The 22,426-nt window shown below is 44.4% G+C and overlaps 1 protein-coding gene, 1 long non-coding RNA gene, 3 other non-coding genes and 1 pseudogene across 7 annotated transcripts in view; 5 read left to right on the top strand and 1 right to left on the bottom strand.

Moving 5' to 3' along the window:
* Positions 1-12,306, bottom strand: part of ZNFX1 (zinc finger NFX1-type containing 1) — a 31,847-nt gene extending 19,541 nt beyond the window's left edge. The window contains exons 1-4 of one of the 2 annotated variants that reach the window (XM_032256035.1): positions 11,906-12,306; positions 9,766-9,874; positions 4,496-6,304; positions 385-516 (exon numbers count right to left, since the gene is read on the bottom strand). In XM_032256035.1, the coding sequence (XP_032111926.1) occupies positions 385-516; positions 4,496-6,304; positions 9,766-9,826 (2,002 nt within the window). In that variant the 5' untranslated portion in view covers positions 9,827-9,874; positions 11,906-12,306. Of the gene's footprint in view, positions 1-384; positions 517-4,495; positions 6,305-9,765; positions 9,915-11,905 lie in introns of both variants that reach the window. The other variant, XM_032256033.1, reaches the window with a different exon arrangement.
* Positions 7,017-20,131, top strand: LOC116535204. The gene is made up of 3 exons (XR_004262088.1): positions 7,017-7,027; positions 10,884-10,889; positions 18,891-20,131. It is a non-coding gene; the product is annotated as an uncharacterized LOC116535204 (long non-coding RNA).
* Positions 12,169-14,551, top strand: LOC116535203 (annotated as a pseudogene). The gene is made up of 2 exons (XR_004262087.1): positions 12,169-12,617; positions 14,470-14,551. The product of XR_004262087.1 is annotated as an uncharacterized LOC116535203 (transcript).
* Positions 13,254-13,348, top strand: LOC116535231. The gene has a single exon (XR_004262108.1). It is a non-coding gene; the product is annotated as a small nucleolar SNORD12/SNORD106 (small nucleolar RNA).
* LOC116535229 lies at positions 14,302-14,392 on the top strand. Its single transcript, XR_004262106.1, has one exon. It is a non-coding gene; the product is annotated as a small nucleolar SNORD12/SNORD106 (small nucleolar RNA).
* LOC116535228 lies at positions 14,650-14,739 on the top strand. Its single transcript, XR_004262105.1, has one exon. It is a non-coding gene; the product is annotated as a small nucleolar SNORD12/SNORD106 (small nucleolar RNA).
* Positions 20,132-22,426: the final 2,295 nt, after the last annotated feature.

Raw genomic sequence — 22,426 nt, 5'->3', positions numbered from 1 at the left:
TTTGTTTGGGGCAATAGAGAACGTCCACCTGAAAAGAGAGATTTAAAGCGGGACTAGAAGAATGAGTAGATGCCAGCCAGGTTGAATGAGCTCAAGAAGGAGAGGAAAAAAACTATTACAAGCAGGAAGATGGAATGGGCCAATGGAGGACCCAGAGGTTTTCAAGGAATTGAAGATAACCAGTGTTGCTGGAATTAGGGAGAACAAGGTAAGAAGTAGGAGATGTGATTCACAGTCCAGCTGGGATAGATAGATCACCAATGGCCATGAAAGTGATGATACAGACTGTCGGCTTTGTTCAAAGAGCAACACAAAGCTACTGAAGCTGCTGATGGTTCAATCATCAGCATCTCGATAGAGAACAAACTTGCCTATAAATATTACCTTCCAGAAACTGGTCCAAAGCATGATTAGTATAACACACAACCAAGATGGGGAACTTCTGGGAGCTAATTTGCCAAACGGACTCGTTGGTTAGGAGGGCCTGAACAATTTTTAGACCCACATAGGTTTTGCCTAGAAAATAAGGAAAAAGGAATTTAAAAATTTAGACATTTTCTAAATAAAGCAATTACTTGGAGCAAAATCTTATTTTTTTAAAAAAAAATTAATATATTAAGATGGTTTAAAATCTAAGAAGCATAAATGGTATATTGTGAAAAGTCCCTCTTGTACTTCTGTCACCCAGTTATCTGGGTGAAAGGAACCAATGTTACTAATTTCTTGTGTAACTTTACAAAGATAGTGTTTCTATGCATATACAAATACAAATGTACATTCTTTTTCTAGCCTTCCTTTTTCTTAAATATGAATACTAACAGACTATTTTCACCATTCTACATCTCGGTTTTTTTCACCTAATGTATCTTGAAGGTAGTTCTCTATCAATACATAGGAGAATCCCGACCCCGCCCTCTTGTTTTCTTTTTACAGCTGTAAGATATTTTTTAGCCAGCTTTCTATTGATGATATATATGTTCTTTCCAATCTTCTGGAAAATTCTTTAAAAATACTTTTTATATACATAGTAGATTTGCCTTTGTGACAGGAGGGGAAACCTTACAGAAATCAACATTGGAATAAGAGTTATGGGCTCAGTAGTAAATGGCTATTCATTAATTAGGCTACAAACTGCTAATTTTTTTTTTTTTTTTTTAAACAGAGTTTTGTTCTTGTTGCCCAGGCTGGAGTGAAATAGTGTGCATCTCGGCTCACCACAACCTCTGCCTCTCAGGTTCAAGCAATTCTCCTGCCTCAGCCTCCAGTGTAGCTGGGATTACAGGCATGTGCCACAACACCGTGCTAATTCTGTATTTTTAGTAGAGACAAGGTTTCTCCATGTTGGTCAGGCCAGCCCCAAACCCCTGATGTCAGTTGATCTGCCCATCTTGGCCTCCCAAAGTGTTGGAATTACAGGCGTGAGCTACTATGCCCTGCCTAAGTTCTTTGTTTTTTTTTTGAGATGGAGTCTTGCTCTGTCATCAGGTTGGAGTGCAGTGACTCGATCTCGGCTCACTGCAACCTCTGCCTCCTGGGTTCAAGTGATTCTCCTGCCTCAACGTCCCAAGTAGTTGGGACTACAGGCACATGCCACCACACCTGTATAATTTTTGTATTTTTAGTAGAGATGGAGTTTCACCATGTTGGCCAGATGGTCTCAATCTCTTGACCTCATCCACCCGCCTCTACCTCCCAAAGTGCTGGCATTACAGGCATGAGCCACCACGACCGGCTTGCTAAATTCTTACATTGTTTCTTTCAGGCTGGTAAGGCAGACACTGTCCCCAAAAATCTCAAAGTTGAATGAGGGAGTAACATAAGATAATCAAAGATTTCAATATAGCATGTTAAGTAACCATTTCTTCCTTCTTTTTTAAGGCCCTATGTCGCCCAGGCTGGACTGCTGCAACGGCTATGTGTACTGCAGTCTTGAACACCTGTCTTCAAGGGATCCTTCCACCTCAGTCTCCCAAGTACTTGGGACTACCGGTACATTGTCAAGAAGCCCAGCTTTACATAAAGATTTTTTTTTTTTTTTAATCATGAGTTGCCATTACTTTAATCAGTGTTTTTTTAAAGACTTCTTCCTGTTTGGGTTTTTTTTTGCACATTTTTTTTTTTTTTTGATAAATTTACTCTCCTTTTGGGAGAGTAATTTAGCAGTAGCTATTTTAACTGTTAATGTAAATTCCCACTTTTTTTTTTTCCTTTTTTTTTTTTGAGATGGAGTTGCCCAGGCTGGAGTACAGAGGCGTGATCTTGGCTCACTGCAACCCCCACCTCCTGGGTTCAGGCAATTCTTCTGTCTCAGCCACCCAAGTAGCTGGGGGTACAGGCGCATGCCATCATGCCTGGCTAATTTTTTTGTGTTTTTAGTAGAGACAGGGTTTCACCATCTTGGCCAGGGTGGTTTCGAACTCCTGACTTCGTGATCTGCCTGCCTTGACCTCCCAAAGTGCTGGGATTACAGACGTGAGCCACCGTGTCCAGCCTACATTCCCTCTTCTAATAATAGTTATGACCCCAGAGTAGAATTAGAGATTAGCACATGGGAAGAAGGGTGTAGGAAGGTATAGTTCCATGAGAAGTACAATGTGGCAGATAGGAGTCAGGATTATACAGCTAGACTGCCTGAATTAATTTCCTAAACTTGTCACTTAACATCTGTGTGAACTTCAGTATATACTTCCCACCTCTTAAATAAGAGGCTATTTAACCCTTCTTTGCCTTAGCTTTTTTAATCTTTAAAATGGTTTTAGTAATGGTTTCTATTTCACAAGGTTGTTGTGAGGATGCAATTAGTTAACATATGTGAAGCAAGTAAAATGGTGCTTTACACATAGTGCTATTACATATTTGATATTATTTAAAATAACATAAAATTGAACAAATTAATATAAAGCAGAGATAACGCATCTCACTACACTTAACCTCTAGCAATCTTGTATCTATTACCATGCATGCCAATGGGTTCCTACTGGAAAATCCCTATGAGCAGCTACTTTATAAATAATTTTTATGCCCATTTTGGGAGGAATGTTATTAACTAGACATTCTATTGCAACAAAACCAAAAATTGATAAGTGGTACTTAATTAAACTAAAGAGCTTCTGCACAGCAAAAGAAACTGTCAACAGAATAAACAGGCAATCTACAGTATGAGAGAAAATATTTGCAAACTCTGCATCCAACAAAGGTTTAATATCTGGAATCTGTAAGGAACTTAAACAACCCCATTAAAAAATGAGCAAAGGACATGAACAGATACTTCTCAAAAGAAGACAAACACGTGGCCAACAAGCATATGAAAAAAATGCTCAACATCAACAGCACTGATCATTACAGAAGTACAAATCAAAATCACAATGAGACACTATCTCACACTAGTCAAACTGGCTATTACTAAAGAGTCAAAAAAAATAGCAGATGCTAGTGAGGTTGCAAAGAAAAGGGAAAGTTTATACACTGCTGGTGGGAATGTACATTAATTCAGCCACTGTGGAAAGCAGTTTGGAGATTTCTCAAACTTAAACTTAAAACAGAAATACCATTTGACCTAGCAGTCCCACTACTGGGTATATAGTGGGAAGGAATAGAAATTATTTTCCCATAAAGACACATGTATGTGCATGTTCATCAAAGCACTATTCACAAAAGCAAAGATATGGATTCAACCTAGATGCCCAACAATGGTGGAGTGAATAAAGAAAATGTGGCAAATATATACCACGGAATACTATGCAGCTATGAAAAAGAACAAAATCATGTCCTTTGCAGCAAAGTGGATGGAGTTAGAGACTATTATCCTAAGCAAATTAATGCAGGAACAGAAAACTAAATACTACATGTTCTCACTTATAAGTGGGAGCTAAACATTGAGTACACATGGACACAAAGAGGGGAACAGACACCAGGGCCTATTTCAGGGTAGAGTGGGACGAGGGTGAGAACCTAAAAACTACCTATTGGGGCTGGGCATGGTGGCTCAAGCCTGTAATCCCAGCAATTTGGGAGGCTGAGGCGGGCAGATCACCTGAAGTCGGGAGTTCGAGATCAGCCTGGCTAACATGGTATAACCCCATCTCTTCTAAAACCACGAAATTAGCTGGGCGTGGTGGCACGTGTCTGTTAATCCCAGCTACTCAGGAGGCTGAGGTAGGAAAATTACTTGAACCCAGGAGGCGGAGGTTGCAGTGAGCTGGAATCGTGCCACTGCACTCCAGCCTTGGCGACAGAGTGAGACTCCGCCTCCAAACAAACAAAACCACCAACCTACCTATCGGGTACTAGCTCATTACCTGTGTGACAAAATAATCTGTAAACCAAACCTCTGCAACATGCAATACACATGTAACAAACCTGCACATGTATCCCCAAACCTAAAATAAAAGTTGGAAAATAAACAATAAGACATTCTAGAAATGTAGGGCCAAGGTTTTGTCCCTTGCCTATCTTACAAAGCAGATCTTATGTACTCTGAAAAATTTTGTCTTACCTGTCCCAGGAGGTCCTTGAATAATAGCCAGTTCCCTTGTGAGAGCAAACTGCAAGGCTTCCATCTGGGAGTCATCCAGCTTCAGGGCTTCTTTTGAGGGCCACTGGCTAGGATCTAAGACATTAATTCTGGGATGTCTCAAGCCCTCGAAATTTCTTAGAAATTCCCTAGTGGCTGAAGGGTTCTCTATTAATGGGGTAAAGTCATATCTTCCCCCCATTAGCAAGTACCTTGGCTCCTTCACATGAGAATCACACTCCACAATATTCCTCTGGAAGGGGACATCTTCTTCCTGGACCTCCTGGAGTCCTTCCAGGACGTGCCTGTAGGCCTCAAAGTATGCAGTTGTCTCCACCATGAGAAAAGAGTCAGAAGGCTGGACCTCTGCTAGCAGCTGTTGGCTTTGCTCGTTGAAGCAGAGCTGGACAATTCCTCGACAGAGATCTTCCTGCTCCCGGTTAGATACGGTGGCAAAAAGAAATGTCTCAAAGTTGTCCTTGGACATGCATACCAAAGACCCATAGAGCAATCGTTTGGAATTCTGCCAGCGAACAAACTTCAGTGGTTTTGTGTCAAACTGAACCTTGTAGACTATGCCTGATGATGAACACATGGGGGTGATAATCCTGGTGTCAAAGTAGATTCGGATGTCATCAAACTTTCTTTTCCTCAAGCCCTGGTCTTCAAAGCTTTGGAGAAGTTCCAAAATGCCTTCCCGTAGAGGTCTGACAAAATCTTCTCGCAGGAGTCGGAAGTGGGTATCCAGATAGATAGCAGTGCTGTCATATTTTCCAGAAATGATGTTGGGGCGAAGGAAGGGCCTCTCATCCAAGTGCACTTCATTGTAGGTAGGGTAAATGGGCACGGTTCGGTAGCTCTCAACATGGTCTTCCGCCTCAGGCTGCACTAGAGTGTAGGTGTCCACTCTCAAGGTGCCCTCTCGCCTCTTTTCCTGCAGATGTTCAATGATAGTCTGTACTTTTTCCAGGTTCTTTTCTGTCTCCTCTTCTATGTCAACACCGGAGGCTCTCAGAGCATTAAGAGAGGTTGGCAAGAGAGAAACCAGCATGGAAGTTTCTTGTACAGAGCTGGCAGGGAATACACTTACAAGGTCCTGGAGGAGGGAGATGATGTTGCTTATGTGCTCTGGATACTGGTTTCGAATGTCAGGGATGGGTTCAGTGATCATCCCTACCACATAAGCAGGCAGGCAGACTTTGAGAAATTTGGAGTTTTTCAATATGCCCAGTACATGGAGAATACTCTGGCGATCCATTTTGGAGCTGCAAGCCTTCCGAAGAACCTGGCAGATGAGCTCAAGGAAGTTAGATTTCATGGAAGAATGAGAAAGGAGCTCCTTCAGCCCTAAACTTGTGGCAAGTGTGATGGCCACCTCAGAAGGGTCTTTCTGCAGTAGACTTTCTAAGAACTTATAGCCCAGTTTCTTTGTCTGCTGTGGCTGCTCAGTAGGCTTCTGGTGGGGCGTCCGCCACTGCTGGAAGTTGTCATTGGACCACAGTGGTCTGCGGTTCCTACACTCCTGGTTGCCATTTCTCCACCTGGTATCATTCTCCTGGTCATGTCTTTGGCCTCTAGCTTCGTCACTGGCATGCCCCTCCTGGTTCCTCCTTCCTTGATGCATGGGCCTGCCTATGGCCCCAAATCTCTGTTCCCTCTGCCCGTAAGGAGCAGGATGGTTGTTGGCTCTAGGATGCCTTCCAGCATGGCCGGCTCCTCCTCGGAGAGCATTGGTTGGTGGGTTACTGGCCTGATTTCTAGCTCTTGGTGGTAACTCTCCATCCACAGGCCCTAAACACAATGAAATATTAAGTAAGCACAAGAACCAAGTTCTGTTGGAAATTCAACAGAATAACTAAAAAGCTCAGGTTTTATATGATGAGAAAAAAGGTTTCTACCAAGTCATGTAATAAATGAAAGATAATTATTATTGTCATAGAAGTTAGGAAAATACTATTCTTACAAAGGATGCAAAAGGGAAAAGGAATAAACATTTGTTGAGTACCTGATATGTGTTAAAAGAATAAATACATGCAGTATGTCTCACTGCTTCTAATCTCATGCCAGTACCAAGTAACAGTCAGAACGTGAGTTTAAGGGCCAAACTGACTTGGTTCAAATCTTGGCCTGGCCACTTCCTTACTATATAATCTTGGCCAAGTTGTATAATTTCTCTAAGTCTCAGTTTCTGGGTTTTTATAAAGATTAAATGTTTATAAAGTGCTTAGTATAGCACTGGACACGTTAAAAACTTTCAGTAAATGTTAGTTGTTACTAGGAGCAGTAATTGGGAATATACTCTTGATTCTAAGGGAGCCACTGGTTCTACCGCTAAACAATTATCACAGCCAACAGAGACATTAAGTGAAATAAAATCATAACAGGAAGTATTACCCGAATGCTGTCCAGCATTAGCAAATGCAGTTTGAATGGGAAAGAGAAAGGTGGGCTTTCCTTTACCAAGATGTTTTTGAGCTAACAGACTGTAAAAGAAACTGAAAAACGAAACTCCAAGTTTTCCTCCTTTCTGCAGCATGACTTCATCCCTAAAGTACTTACCAATTACCAACCCTTATAAGAAGCAGGAGGGGAAGAAAGGAGTGGTGAGGACATACCCAGTACACACAAGACAGTTAGTATCACTCTGTGGATGAAGCCGAACTTGTCTTCCTTGATCTGCCCCACATATCATAAATAACCTTGCACAACATACCCAAAGTCCAGTTTTTTTCACTTTCCTTCCTGCTAAAACTGATTCTGGAGCTGACCCAACTTAGCAGAAAGATGTGGATTTTAAAAACAAATAAATGATGACTGTATGCAATGATTTGATAAAAAAGTTATAAAAGCTTTAAATGCATGTTATATTTGAGATGATCATATAATTTCCTGACATCAGATACTAAATCCATTTATGCACACTTTTCCTTGTTTTGCACTTTGTAGAGAAAATTTAAATATGACCACATAAAGGAATATCTGATAAACTATAAATGATGTACAACTGAACTTTAAATTTTTATAAATGTTAGTTACATATTTACTTTCAAACTACCCCCCAAATCAGAAAAAAGTGCTACTTTCAATTTTTTTTTTTTTTTGAGACAGAGTCTCACTTTCTCCCTAGGCTGGAATGTAGTGGCGCGATATCAGCTCACTGCAACCTCTCCACCTTCCGAGTAGCTGGGACTACAGGCATGTGACACCACGCCCAGGTAATTTTTGCATTTTTAGTAGAGATGGGGTTTCACTATGTTGGCCAAAATGGTCTTGATCTCCTGACCTCGTGATCCACCTGCCTCGGCCTCCCAAAGTGCTGGGATTCAGGCATGAGCCACTGTGCCTGGCCTACTTTTAATATTTTTATCTGATTAGAAGACTCTATGTCTTGGAAGAATGGGAAATTGTAACACTTCTTATTCTTTCAACATTCATGCCCAGGCATGGTGGCTCACGCCTATAATCCCAGCACTTTAGGAGGGCAAGGCAGGCAGATCGCTTGAGCTCAGGAGTTTCAGACCAGTCTGGGCAACATGGCAAAACCCCATCTCTACAGAAAATACAAAAATGAACCAGACAGGATGGTGCCTGCCTGTGGTCTTAGCTACATGGGAGGCTGAGGTGGGATGATTGTTTGAGCCCAGGAGGTCGAGGTTGCAGTGAGCCAAGATTGTGCCACTGCACTCCAGTATGGACAACAGAGCAAGACCCTGTCTCAAAACAAAAAAAACCAAAAAACAAAAACAAAAACCATTTACATAACTCATAAGACGCTACAGTTCTTCCTCATTTGTCCCACAACTAAAACTCTTTGAAAGACACATTGCAAACTTACAGAAAAACAGGAATCCATTTGGTTGTTTAGTTTTAGAAAGCTCTGAGTAAGCAGAATAATTCCTTTAGTAGATTGATGCTCTTGGAACTAAGTTAGCTTTGGTGACTAGGACTCATGACCTGCACTATCCAATACAAAGCCATCAGCCACATGTAGATGTTATGTTTGTGAAATGTAACTACTCTGAATTAAGACATGTAAAACACACATGAGATTTTGAAGGCTAGTACCAAAGATTGGTAAGTATTACATTAAAAATTTTTATGTTGATAATATCTTAAAATGAGTATTTGAGGGAAACAAAAGTATTATGTAAATTATTAAAGTATTATAAGCTATATTCAATTATTATAATCAAGTAATATTTTGGTTATACTGGGTTAAATAAAACATTAAATTACTCAATTTTATTAAATTGTCATTAAATTTAAAAAATAAATTTCAAGGCCAGCAGCAGGGGCACGTCTGTAATCCTAGCACATTGGGAGGCTGAGGCAGGTGGATCACCTGAGGTCAGGAGTTCGAGACTAGCCTGATCCAACATAATGAAACCCCATCTCTACTTAAAAACACAAAAATTAGCTGGGCATGGTGGCAGGCACCTGTAATCCCAGCTACTCGAAAGCCTGAGGCAGGAGAATTGCTTGAAACTGGGAGACAGAGGCTGCAGTGAGCTGAGATGGTGCCAATGCACCTCAGCCTGGGCAACACAGTGAGGCTCCATCTCAAAATAAATGAATAAATAAAATAAATTTCATCTGTTTCTTCTTACGTTTTAAAATGATATTTCTAGACAATAAAAAATTATGCTCTTGGCTTACACTGTTTCTGTTAGATGATGCTCTACACCAAGTGTTATTCCCCTTTCTGAAACTCTATCACTGTTTTTGTTAAAGTGAACTGCACCCATTCATCAACTCTCTCAGGAAAAGTGGAGGGTTGGCTGTTTTTCAGAGTAATTCATGCTGTAATTAAGAGGTCATTCTTTCTTTTTGAGACAAGGTCTCTTTCTGTCACCCAGGCTAGAGGGCAGATCACAGTCCAGGGCAACCTCTGCTCTCCGTACTCCACCTTCCTGGGGTTCAGGGGATCCTCCCCCTTCCACCTCCCAAGTAGCCTAAGTAGCTGGGACTATCAGCACAGAGCACCACACCAGGCTAATTTTTGTATTTTTTGTAGAGACAGGCTATCGCCATGTTGCCCAGGCTGGTCTCAGTCTCCTGGGCTCAAGTGATCCTCATGCCTCGGGCTCCGAAAGTGCCAGGATTACAGGCCTGAGCCACTGCATCCAGCCATAGTCATTCTTTACTTGAGAGATGCAGATCATCTTAGGTAGGGCCTGCTCATTCATAGGGAGGCTGATTTCCTTCTCTTATTACTAGAATTTCCTTCTCATTAGGTAGGAAACCTTGCTTACCTCTGTGGTTGGTATGGGGATTCCTGGGCCTGGCATCCACATGAAGTCTTCTCTGCTCCATGTCTGAGTCACCCAAATTCTTCCAAGTTACTTTCTGTTATCTGGAAAACTACACAGGTTGAATTATCAGTGTCCTTGAAGCACAGCATCTAGCAGGAAAAACCCAAACTCCATCAAGCCAGTCCTTCTGCCTTTGTTGACATATTTTGTTAACTATGGGTTAAATGCAGATTTTAATCTGGAGCACAAGTGCTCAACTCTGTGAATGATCAATTATGATGTAAAATAGTAAATTCACAATTTACCTGATTTCAAGAGATCGAATTCCCCTTTCTTTTACCCTTGCACTTTCTTGGGGTAGAGGAAATGTCATCAGTTCCCATTCAAAACTGCTGTTTGGTTTACGCCTTTAGCCAAGTTACTTAATCAGTTGCTAGGTTTCATTTTCCTCTCCTAAGAGGAAGACAAATATTGTTGCCAGGGAAAAAGGTTTTGCCAAGGTTTTGTTAATCCAAAACCATGTACTCACCACCCTATCTGGCATTTATATACTATATCTGCCACGTATATAGTACACAATAGGTTGCAGTATCCTATAGTTTATAAATAATTAGTGAGCAGTTATCCCCTTATCCTACTTTTTGGAATGGAGCCAAATGATTAAGCTCCCCGCTCTGCTCTACTGAATCAAGAGAAAGAAATTACATGTTTCAATAATCAGGAGGCTTGGCAACTATGAGGTGCTATTTCCTCAGGACTAGCTAGAAATTTGCAATTCTTTCTTCCTCTTCATTCTTCTACCTTGATGATTTTTGACACTGGTCCTACAAGAGGAAGAGGAAGCCCCTTTAAGGGAACTTCTCAACCCAACTCATACACATTGTGTGGGCTGGGGCTCAGGAAACAGTGGGTGACTCAGAGTCCTCAGGAAAGGGATTTTTGAGACTGTCCTTACTGAGTTTTAAAATATTCATACTTGGAAACTGTGACTACATTTAGCATTATATGACGGGCAGCTTTTATTCTCATCAGAAAAAGGAGTCCCTTTTCTTCCTCCTGGGAATATTTCTCACGAGTCCCTTCCCTCATTTTATCAAACCCAGCCCTCCTGGCGCAAGCTCAATGTTTAGAATTTGTTTGTTTATTTTTAATTCTCTGAGGGGAAAATTCCTTCTTCGTCTTGTTGAAAAATATTAACATAGAAACCCCAGAAAATTTAAAAGAAAAGAAAGGAGAAAAAGAAATGTTAGAAAAGAAAAGGCAAGGAAAGGAAGGGAGGAGCGGACAGGAACAGGAAATGCTGGGATCAAAAACAGACTGAAATGTTTTTTTGGGGGTAATCAAGGCCTAAAGGACAAGAAAAAAATCGGTGATGGTTAAGATGGCCCGGGGTCAGAATGAGAGGGGCTGGTCATCACCAGGGTGGGACGCAGGAGGCTGAGGCCGGAGGCAGGGCTGGGTTTGGGGGAAGTCTCCAGGGTCCTGGAGGAGTCTCTGACCCAGGGGGCCCACTTTCCCCGATGGAAATATGACGGGGTCAGGGAGCGCCAAGGCTGTGAGGTGGTGGGGTTATGGGGGCCTCCCAGAGAGGGTGGCAGCGAGCAGCTGGCGGTGCTGAGTGGGGTGCCAAGGTGCTCTGTAGAAGAGGGGGATGGATAAGGTGACAGGAGATGAGGCGAGAAGGATGGGGGGGGTACGAGTGGCAAAAGGGAGGTCACAGGAAAGGGAGGGGGCAGAGGAGATAGAGGTGGTGAGGGCAGAGGTGGTGATGGCTTCGGGGGGTGCTGGGGGGAGCGACGGGCCAGCTTAGGGGATGGGGACGCTAAAGAGAGTACAGGGAGCTGAGAAGGGCCAGAGACTGAGTGGGTGATGGAAATCTGGGGTTGGGGGTCTGAGGGGGCGATAAGGCGCTGAGTGGCGCTCTGAGTGGGTGATGGGGGCGCTGGGGGCTAAGGAGGTGACAAGGCTCTGAGTGATGGGGGTCGGAGGTTGAGGGGGCGACAGGATGCTGAGGGGCCAGGGGCCACTCTGCGCGGGTGACGGGGGCGCTGTGGGCTTGAGAGGGTGACGGGGCTTCTGGGCAGAGGCAGTGGCAGGGGGCGCGGCGGGGCAGGGCAGGGACAGTTGCGGGGCCACTCACCCAGCTCCGGCGCGTCCACTCACTGCTGCCGGCGAGTGCTGGGGCTTCGGCCCAGGCAGGTCGGTGGCCCCGCCCGGCGCCGCGCACTTTCGGTTTCCGTTCCCCGCAGACCCTGGGCGGAGCCGGGCGGGCAGCCCAGAGGGGAAGGAGGAGGCGGGAGCCCAGGGTAGCGAGCGCGAGGGCCTGGCCCAGACATGGCCGGCGCCCCCGCCCTCGAGGCGGGCGTCACCTCAGCTACCCCCGAAGGCGGGGCAGGAGGGCTCAGGCGGGCGCGGCTGAGGTGAGCGGACCATGGGAGGCGGGTTGACTGCGCCCAAGGTCTTTGCAGGCCTCGGCGGGCCCCGGAGGAAGGGAGACCGGGCGAGGGGTTTAATGAGTGTTACGCGCGACATGGCGGCGAAGCACAAGAACCCAGGCGCCCCAGCGTTTACAGGGAAGAGGGCGGGGCTAGTCGCGGCCTTGATAACTACTAGAACGCCTCGGGCTGTGCGGCTCGAGACTACATTTCCCAGGGGTCCCGGCGCAGAGCGGGCCGGAAAGAGAGCGCCTCCGGTCCAGTGCGCAGGTGCAGGAGCCGTATCTGGCTATATAAAGGAGGTTCAGGCGCCCCTCGTTCTTTTGCGTCTGCGGTGCTAGCAGAGCGGTGGTTCTGTGGGTTGCAGCCACGCTTCATACACCATCGTCTTGCTCGTGGGTTCCCGTTTTGTGTGTGGTGAGTGGGAATTCCATGTTCTTAGTCCGAAACTTCTGGTCCTTCTTTTCATTCTTTGTGCTGTCGCTTCTGCAGCCGACCCTGGTCTCCCTCGTGGCTCCTCCGGCTCTGACCCCAAATAGGCCTTAAGGGTGTGGGAGAGGCCGGGCACGGTGGCTCACGCTTGTAATCCCAACACTTTGGGAGGCCGAGGCGGGCGGATCAGGGGTCAGGAGTTCGAGACCAACCTGGGAAACATGGTTAAACCTAGTTTCTACTAAAAATAGAAAAAAAAAATTGGTGGCAGGCACCTCTAATCCCAGCTACTCGGGAAGATAAAGCAGGAGACTCGCTTGAACCCGGGAGGCGGTGGTTGCAGTGAGCCGAGACTGCCATTACACTCCAGCCTGGGCGACAGAGCGAGACTCTTAAAAAAAAAAAAAAAAAAAAAGGGCCCGGCGTGGTGGCTCACGCCTGTAATCCAAGCACTTTGGAGGCCAAGGCGGGCGGATCACCTGAGGTCGGGAGTTAAAGACCAGCCTGACCAACATGGTGAAACCCCTTCTTTATATATTTTTTAAAAAAAAAAAGGATGTGAGAGAAATGAGTTAGAGCTGGAAAAGCCAATGCTTTCTGCACAAGCTTGAGAAGCCCTTGGCTGGTGTAAATGATGACTTTCCACTTTTTTTCCCCATCAGATCGACAATGCTGACGTTTTAAAACATTTGGCCAGTTATTTCTGACACACCGGCCTCAAAAGGCCCGGCCTTGTTCGTTTCCGATCTTGGGAAGATGGCGGTTGACTCCCTTTATTTTATTTGTTTGTTCACAGGTTAGAGCAGCCAGAGGGGACAATGGATTTTGGAGGAGGGAGTCACCACTGGGCCTCCAAGGAAACTACGTGCAGATATCTACAATCTTCAATCTCCTGAGTAAGCCTTAGTCTCCTATGGGCCTATTGTAGAAAACACGTGCTTTGAGAACCTTTAGTTTCCTAGATAAAACGTGGGATTTAACAAAACATTTTCTATTGAGCCACCTGTTCGGTATTTTAAAAACTGTTCTGAATGTTTTATTCTCGCAATTTACCTATTGGACCTAGGTTTCTGGTGGAGAAATAGGTTTAAGAGGAATGCCTGAAGTGGAAGAACCTTGTTAGTGAAAAGGTATCTTAACATATTAATGCCACTTAAGCATATTTTTGGATTCCATTATACCTGTGTGCTTGGGCACTTACGTTTCCAAGTGGATGATATATTGACGTATTTTAGAAAGCCAAATGTGTTTTTCTGTTGAACTATCCAATGTCCTACTGCATAACTCTGCTGGAGTCCAGGAGTGAGGCATTTAACATCTGGACCACATGGGAACACATTTGAAGCTTACTGTTCCAGATTGTTCTTTTGTCAGGTGTTTGTGGCAACTTGTGTTAAAATGCAACCTCTTGGCACTTGCTCACTTAGCAACTCAGTAAATCCCAACTACTTCCTCAGCTTTATCAGCCACACTGGCTTCTATCATGGGCCTATACTCAAATAGAATGTAGGCAGCAAAGACAGGGGCGTTTTGGCCACTAAATTACTGCCAGCTATAGGACAGAACACAGAAGTGCCCAAACACTGAATGCAAATTCGCAGATATGAAGCATACCAACCAAATCTTGACTCATTCAGGGCTTTCAAGTCTTACTACTTAAGAGCTTCCTGCCGGCATATATGATGACTGAACTTTTTTCCCCGACAGATCGACCATGTTGATCTAACTTTTCTAAGCCAGTTTCTGTCTGATATGCCAGCTTGAGCAGCTCTTCTGTCCCAGCTTCCCTGGGCATCTAGCTGACGGGAGCTCATTTTTCTGTTTTTTTTCATCTCAGGTTTGCTGTTGGCCAAAACCAGGCTTTGATTGGACCAGGATGAATCTGGTTGTGGGAAATAGAGTATATATGTAACTGGTAAGTGGTGCCAACATATCTTGCTTGGCTGACTAGGCATAGGCTCTGTGGAGGGGGGTTTTCAGTGTGGGTTTGTCACCCTACTTGTATGACTCAAATGTGGCCTTTGCAGCTGATGACACAGCTTTTTTCCCCGTCAGATCGACCCTGTTGATCTCTACACTATTGGCCAGTTTTGTCTGATGCATTGGCCCCAGTAATAACTCCTATCTTTATTTTCTGCTTATCTTTATCAGAGACTATTGCTTCTTATTCATTAGAATTGGGCTTACTCTTTTTTTCTACCATTCAGGTAGCTTATTTTGACCTGTTATGTTCCTATAGGTTGAGCCACGTGTGCCAGTGTGTTGTCAGCTTGATCTTTGCTTGATTCGTTCTACCTTGTAACAGGTAAGGTTTCTGTTTTCTAGCTGTCAACCCCAGCCAAATTTGTCCAGTTGGGCCTAACTTCAGGACCCGTTTCCATGTTGGATAAGCTGGGAGAACAAGTCATTGGCCTGTTGGTACCAACAGTTCTTTGTTGGAAATAAGAGCTCGGAGTAGCAAAGAACAGCACTCCAACAAAAGATTTCTCAGCAAGGCAATTTGTTTCTGCCAGAGGGTGCTGCTCACACTCCTGGCCACAAGAGCATGCCGAACAAAGGAGGGAAGGGGTTTTAAACAGCAGAGGTGTAGGCTACAGCAGCAGAAAGGGCAGTTTCTGCAGGAAAGTCGCAAGTGTTTACAGAGAGGGTTGCTAGGAGTGATGGGGACTTTTCCAAATAAGGAACAGATGCAGGTTGTAGGTTGGGATTGGTGGGAGAAGTTTCACCGTTTTTGCCAGGATGGTCTTGATCTGACCTCAGGTGATCCATCCACCTCAGCCTTCCAAAGTGCTAGGACTACAAGCATGAGCCACTGTGCCTGGCCCCATCTTATCTCTTTACAGGTAATATCGGGGTGTTACAGGAGGACATAGAGCATTCAGGGAGTCTATCCTGAATGAGACCTTCAACTACAGGCTTTAAGCCTATTCTGCCCTCTAGGGAATGGGATATTGGTTTTTTCTTACCATTTCCCCTGGGTTCCTTAACTGTATGGATTGGAGTGACTTGAAGTCTTCCTCAATTTCTTTTTTTCCTACCCATACATTGGAATGAATTTTCTTCTGCAGTGCTAAGTAGATTTAATGAAGTGAGGAATCCCTTTGGGCCAACATGTAAGACAGCCGCTAACCTCCCTATTCTTCTGCTAAGGCCATAAGTGAGTGGCCTTCTCTCTTTCCCAATCAGAGCATTCTCTTTTGAAGTGACCCACTCTTCTGCATGTGAAACATTTGTTTTCCCCTCTTTGTCCTGCACTGTGACCTCCAGGTTTCATTTGCCTATTCTTATGGTTTAGTCGCTGGTGGCCTAGAGGATTTTTAAGTTTTATTTCCTTGTGTGCTCTATTGCAGAGTTCCCTGTTGTAAGGTGGACAGCATAATTTTTGCCCTTTGTTTCTGCTTCTCTTTGTCCCTTCTTATGCTTTATGAATGTCTAAGTTTGTCTATGGGACCGTCTTTCCAATTTTCTATCTTAGGTAGTTTTTTTAGAGATGTCTGGCCAACTATTAGGAACAGAATGAAGCTTTAGCATCCCTTGCCCCAGTGGGTCGTGCATCTCTAAACATGCTTATTTTCTCATATGTTCTTTAAGCTTATTTAGGAATTCCATGGGTCCTTCTTCCTTCCTTATAGTTGTTGAATGCTTGGGAAATATTCTGGGTACCGACTCCCGAATTCCCCTATCATATCCCTTAGGTCTTACATTTTCTCAGTGAGCTGCGTTGTTACTGTCTCGTTGGAGATCTTTGGCCAGGAATTTTTGTTCTGCAGCAGGAGCATTTTGACTGGGAGGCTATTCCCAGACTACCATAGCAGCCCTATGGAACATGGTGGTTCTCCCAAGAAGACAATGCCTAAAATGGACATAAGCTTGGCCCAAGTATACAACTGGATCCTAAAAATTGATCAGTTTGATCTGCTGCCCTATAAGGGTCATCTCATAAGGGCTTGAGTTCTTTTTTTAGATTTTGGACTTGGTTAAGGGGACATTTACGAAGCTGATGCCTCTTCCCTGAAGCCAGTGCCTCCTTCCCCAAGTGGTACTTCCCTTGAGGGGAAGAGAATTGGGGCTGATTCCTTGGAGGTGGAGGGGAAAGGGAAGTTCAGAATATCCTTCTTACATTGTTCCTTTGTATTTCATGCTCAAGTTTCCGAGGGAGGCACATGCTTGAATATGTGGCTAAGGGAATGTGGGGCATTGATTCGGGATTAGATGGTGTAGGGACTGAGTAGGGGCGTCCTGTATGCCTGCTTGAGGCAGGGGATTTGATGGAGCCAGGTGATCTACTGGGCCCCATGTTAGCAGGCTGTTTGGGGGTAGAGACCTTACTCCTTTCAGCGGAGTTGGCTTCTGGAGATTTCTTTCCTTTTCCTATCTCTACATGCTCAAACTACACCCCCCCACCACCACTGGAGGTTTCTTGCACTCTTCTTTTGCTTTATCCTTCTGACTGCTTCCCTGGAGGGAATATTTCAGGTCCCTCTTAGCGTTGGTGTGTTGGTATAAGCCCCAAGACAGGAATCCACCATAAGCTGTATGAGGTGACCACCGAACTGCAGATCCAGACCCAACACACGCTTTGAACTCAATTGTGCATCTCATTCACACACTTTCAACCTCCAGAATGTACCGACCTCCAAGAAAATACTTTGTTGCCCCCATGACTTCTTACCTTAGTCTGTGGAGAGTTACCTGGTCCCTGTGCTATGTGAGGATCGTTTCTGCCTGTGTTGTTGAGGGTGGGACCCAGTCTGTTTGTGAGGCCACCACAACAAGGTGGTGGGATGCCTCTCGAGAGGTGGTCACTGGCCCCTCCTGACGGAGAATGGGAATCCTGGATGGGCCCCCAATTTGTTGGAAATAAGAGCTCGGAGTTGGAAAGAAAATGAGGCAAATTTACTTCTGCCAAAGGTTGCTGCTCACACTGAACAAAGGAGAGAAGGGGTTTTTATCCCTAATGCAGCTAGTCCCTGCTTCTGTGTCCTATCCCCATTGGCTGGAGCACACAGTCTAAGTAGTCCTGATTGGATAAGGAACAGATGTGGTTTACAGGTTAGGATTGGCAGGAGAGGTTGTTTACAGAATGGGTAACTAGGAGCAGGAAGGTATGAGGGTTAACCTTGAGAACAAAGAATAAGGAAGTTAAAATTGGAAGAGAAACCCATTATCTAACAGTCTTGTAAAAGACGACAAAGTGACTGAACATTGGATGGAGCTAATTTTCCTTGGCAAATGCACTTAAGTTTAAGTTGGGATTCAACTGATCGTACTTGTATAAGATTCGTCATAACTACTACCATGAGCCACCCTCACCTCCTGGTTACAGGAGAGACAGACACAGCTGACAGGTGTTGGAAGTCTACACCTTTAAGTCCTTTAAGAGAAAGTAGCACCACTCCTTTTCTGTGTCTCTTGGGGACACTTACCTCTATGTCTGGTCACATGGCTGGAATTTACAGCAGATAAGCATACTGTGGTCTGAGTCACCATAATTGTATGTTATTTCTGCTGACCTTTACAATAAGCTGTGCTAATAAAAAAGCTATTTTACCAAATCCCTGTGTTGCATCATCCTCCAATTTGCCTAGTGTCCTAGGAAGGGGAATAAGCAGATTAATAGGTGTGGCTCCTGATAATTCAACTTTTATATAAAACTAAAACCTCAAAACCCACAGAAATTGTAGTTCATGTTGGTCAGTGATGACTCATCTTAGAATTTTTTTTTCTTTTATAATTTTTTCTTCTGCCCTCCCCTCAGAAGTAGTTTATGGATGTGTGAATGTGCATAGTTTCCTAAAGTCCAACATTCATGACTTCTTGCATATAACAATGATTCTTATGAAGTCATTTTGAGATAAAGGTTAAAACATTTTGACAGCACAACATGGGCTTCAGTAAAGTACAGACTTAAAGTTGTCTTAACATTGGAAGTTTCCCAGTTCCTTTGATCAATATTTTGTTGTATACCAAAGTGGATGGACTTGGAGTGACCAGGTCTTAGGCACATGCATGTTTTCATGCCGTAAACAAGAAGCACCATAATCTGGAATGGAGCACTGATGGCGATCCACCTTCTTTTTTAGAAACTGGTGGTGGAATATGAGAGGAGGCCTCTGGAAAGAAAAGGACAGACCTGTGCTTCCATGAAAGTGAAGATCTGGCTGAACCAGTTCGACAAGGTTGTTGTGGACATAGCTGTGCCCACTTGGAAGAATCAGTCATTGTTAGATCTTGGGGAAATTTCTTGCCCGGCCAAAGAAAATAAAATCTTTCAAATCAAAATGCTATTGTGTTTGTTCATTGGAGATAACCATTGAATATGGATAACAAGTAGCAGTTAGGTATTTGCAGTTTCATTTGGTTTTAGGTTTTTGAGGGGAGGATCACTGTAGTGGGCAGTTGGTTTCTGCAGGCAAAGCATGGCATTCCACAGGCGTTAAGTGCCTCGTGATTGGCTTCTGCGTTGGAAACCTAAGAATAAGCAAGCACACTTGGGCAGAAGTTCAAATCCAGGTGCAGAGAAGCAGAGGGTATGCTTACACCTGCTCAAGGTTGTATGTGTTGTTATGGGTATTAGACCAGTGGTTGCATGAGGTGAATAAGGGTGGTTTGGGGTATGCTATTTGTGTTTATAAACTTCATAAGAAATTGCAAAAACAGACTGCATCATTTATCAATATGTGATGAATATTTTGGTTTTATTTAATACACTGAATAGTTTTTTAAATACCTTGAAATACCACCTCAAAGATGGGACTCTCAATTTCTAAAATGGCTCCTGGTATTGGCTTAGAATCCCTTCCCCTTAATTAGTCTGGACCTAGTGCAACTTCTCAGACTTGCTACCCCATTTTCTCATTCTCCTTGGCTTGCTCCCTTTTAATTAAGCGGCCATGTTAGGAGAGGCCAATGTAGCAAGCAACTGAGGGCGAGCCATTAGTGTGGGAGGAGTGAGCAACCATGTGAGTTTGTAAACATGTTTTTCCAAAGCAGAGGCGTGATGACAACCACCCCAGAAAACCACTTGCAGATACCTGTGAGAAACAGCAGGACCCACCCAGACTCTGCTTGGATTCCTGACCTATGGGAAATGTATTTCAAGCCATTAGGTTTTGAGGTAACTTCCTACAAAGCAGTAAATTCTAAATTCCATAATGAAATCCCCAGTCTAAAAGTCTTGACTTGAGAGCACCTCTGTTAACCTAAGTAAGTCAGCTGACGCCACTTCAGTTTCTTGGCACAGCATTCAAAGCTGTTGGCTGGCCAACAACCTGCATTTTCAGACTTGTGCATTTGACTTAACATGTCCAAAGCTGAATGCCTGATGCTTTACTCCTTAACCCCAATCCCTGCAAATCTGCTTCCTACAATCTTCCCTTCCCAGGTATTGGCAACACCAGCAGTCCAGTTGGTCAGGAGCTGTGCAATCAACCTCATGTACCATGTGAAACCCTTGGCTAATCCTATTGCTTCTATCTTCAGAATACATCTGAAGCCCACCCCCTCTTAGTGTCTTCATTGCTACCATCTTGGTCCAAACCGTCATCAAATAGGCTTGGAATACTGGTCACTACTTCAGCCTTTGCTCCTGTAATGAATTCAGAGGCAACCAGAGCGATCAAAACCTGAATTAGGTATGGAGTTCTCTGCTCAGTAGCCTCCAGTGTCTCCCCACCTCACAGGAAAAGCCAAAGCATCAGGTCCGGTGTGATATTCCTCTTCCCTTTCAATCTGAGTCAGCCACGTGGGCCTCCTGACTTCTCTATTCCTTTAGGATTACTCCAACCTCAGTATCTTATCACTTGTTTTTCCCTCTGCCTGGAATGACCTGCCCTAGACCCCCAGAGCTTTGCATGGCCCCCTCCCTTGTGTCATTCAGGTATTTGCCTAAATTGCCCCTCTGGGGACCTATCTAGTCATCTTCCCTATCACTTTCTATTCCTTTACCTTGTTTTTGATTTATTTTTTAAAAATAGAGACTATGTTGCTCAGGCCGGTCTCAAACTCCTGTGCTCAAGTGATCCTACTTGCCCTCCCAAAGTGCTGGGATTACAGGTGTAAGCCACCATGCTGGCCATGTTTTTCTTCATATTACTTACTGCTTAACAAGTATTGCCTGTGCATATACTATATACATGCATGTGTATATACACATATGATTGTGTGTGTGTGTATATATATATATATATATATATATATATATATATATATAGTGTGTCTCAGCTGGTAAGTGGTAGAGACAGCATTTGATTTTGTCAGTCTGGCTCTTGTATTTTTTTTTTTTTTTTTTTAAATTTTGAGACTGAGTCTTGCTCTGTTGCCCAGGCTGGAGTGCAGTGGCGCGATCTGGGCTCACTGCAACCTTCGCCCCCCAGGTTCAAGCGATTATCCTGCCTCAGCCTCCCAAGTAACTGGGATTACAGGCGTCTGCCGCAGTGCTCAATTTTTGTATTTTTAGTAGAGGTGGGCTTTCACCATGTTGGCCAGGTCTCAAACTCCTGACCTCAAGTCAGCCACCTGCCTCAGCCTCCCAAAGTGCTGGGGTTACAAGTGTGACCCATTGTGCCTGGCCTGGCACTTGTATTTGTAACTCTTGGCTTACTTGCAGCATGTTACTTAAATGCAGTCTAATGATACAGGAAGGAGATAATTTCTGACTCTTAAAAGCTCAAATGCTTTTGCTGGACTTCAGAGTTGAGATACTACTGAGGTCAGAAATGGCCCAAATACCTGCCAACAAGGGGCCAGAGAAGCCCCCTGGAGAGCTCCCAGCCACACCCATAGTCTTGGCTTTGCTGTTGTTTCTCTGAGCTCCAGAGGCAGTTGTAGGCCTCTAATGATCAAACCACTTGCAACCCATCTCTCTAGCTTCAGCTCCCACCAGTCCCACCAAACATTTGATGCTTTAGTGTCATTTTACCTCTTTGTCTTGGCTAAAAGTTTCTTTCCTTCTATAAGCTTCAGTTTCCTCATCTGTAAAATGGGGTTTATTGGATGCTTGGTACGTGCTGATATTGTGCTATTATCTCATTTAATCTTTACCCCAACTCTGTTATTACCCTATTTTTTAAATTTGAGATGGTTTTGCTCTTGTTGCCCAGGCTGGAGTGCAATGGCATGACCTCAGCTCACTGCAACCTCCGCCTCCCTGGTTTAAGTGATTCTTCTCCTCAGCCTCCTGAGTATCTGGGATTACAGGCATGCGCCACTGTGTCCGGCTAATGTTTGGTATTTTTAGTAGAGATGGGGTTTCTCCATGTTGGTCAGGCTGGTCTCAAATTCCTGACCTCAGGTGGTCCGCCCACCTCGGCCTCCCAAAGTGCTGGGGTTACAGGTGTGAGCCACCATGTCTGGCTACCCTATTTTATAGATAGGAAAACTAGGCTCAGGGAGGTGTAGTGACTTCATATACCTTGAAGGTGGTACTTGAAAGCTGGGATTTGAATCAGTGCTATCTTAGGCCCCTGATTTGCAAGGCCTTTGCTTAAGACCTTCACCAACTGCATGGGTAAAAGCACAAGCATGGCTGGGCACTGCATCTCACACCTGTAATCCCAGTACTTTGGGAGTCCGAGGCGGGCAGAACGCGAGGTCAAGAGATTGAGACCATCCCAGCCACCATGGTGAAACCCCATCTCTACTAAAAATACAAAAATTAGCTGGGCTTGGTGGCACGCACCTGTAGTCCCAGCTACTCGGGAGGCTGAGTCAGGAGAATCGCTTGATTCAGTGATTCTGAATCAAGAATTGAATCTGGGAGGCAGAGGCTGCAGTGAGCCGAGATCACGCCACTG

This window comes from Sapajus apella, unplaced genomic scaffold (genome assembly GCF_009761245.1).
Source record: "Sapajus apella isolate SASKATOON/1434 unplaced genomic scaffold, GSC_monkey_1.0 scaffold92, whole genome shotgun sequence".
NCBI classification, from domain to species: Eukaryota; Metazoa; Chordata; class Mammalia; order Primates; family Cebidae; genus Sapajus; species Sapajus apella.
The sequence above is the reverse complement of the archived record's forward strand: the minus strand, read 5'-3'. Positions and strand labels throughout refer to the sequence as shown.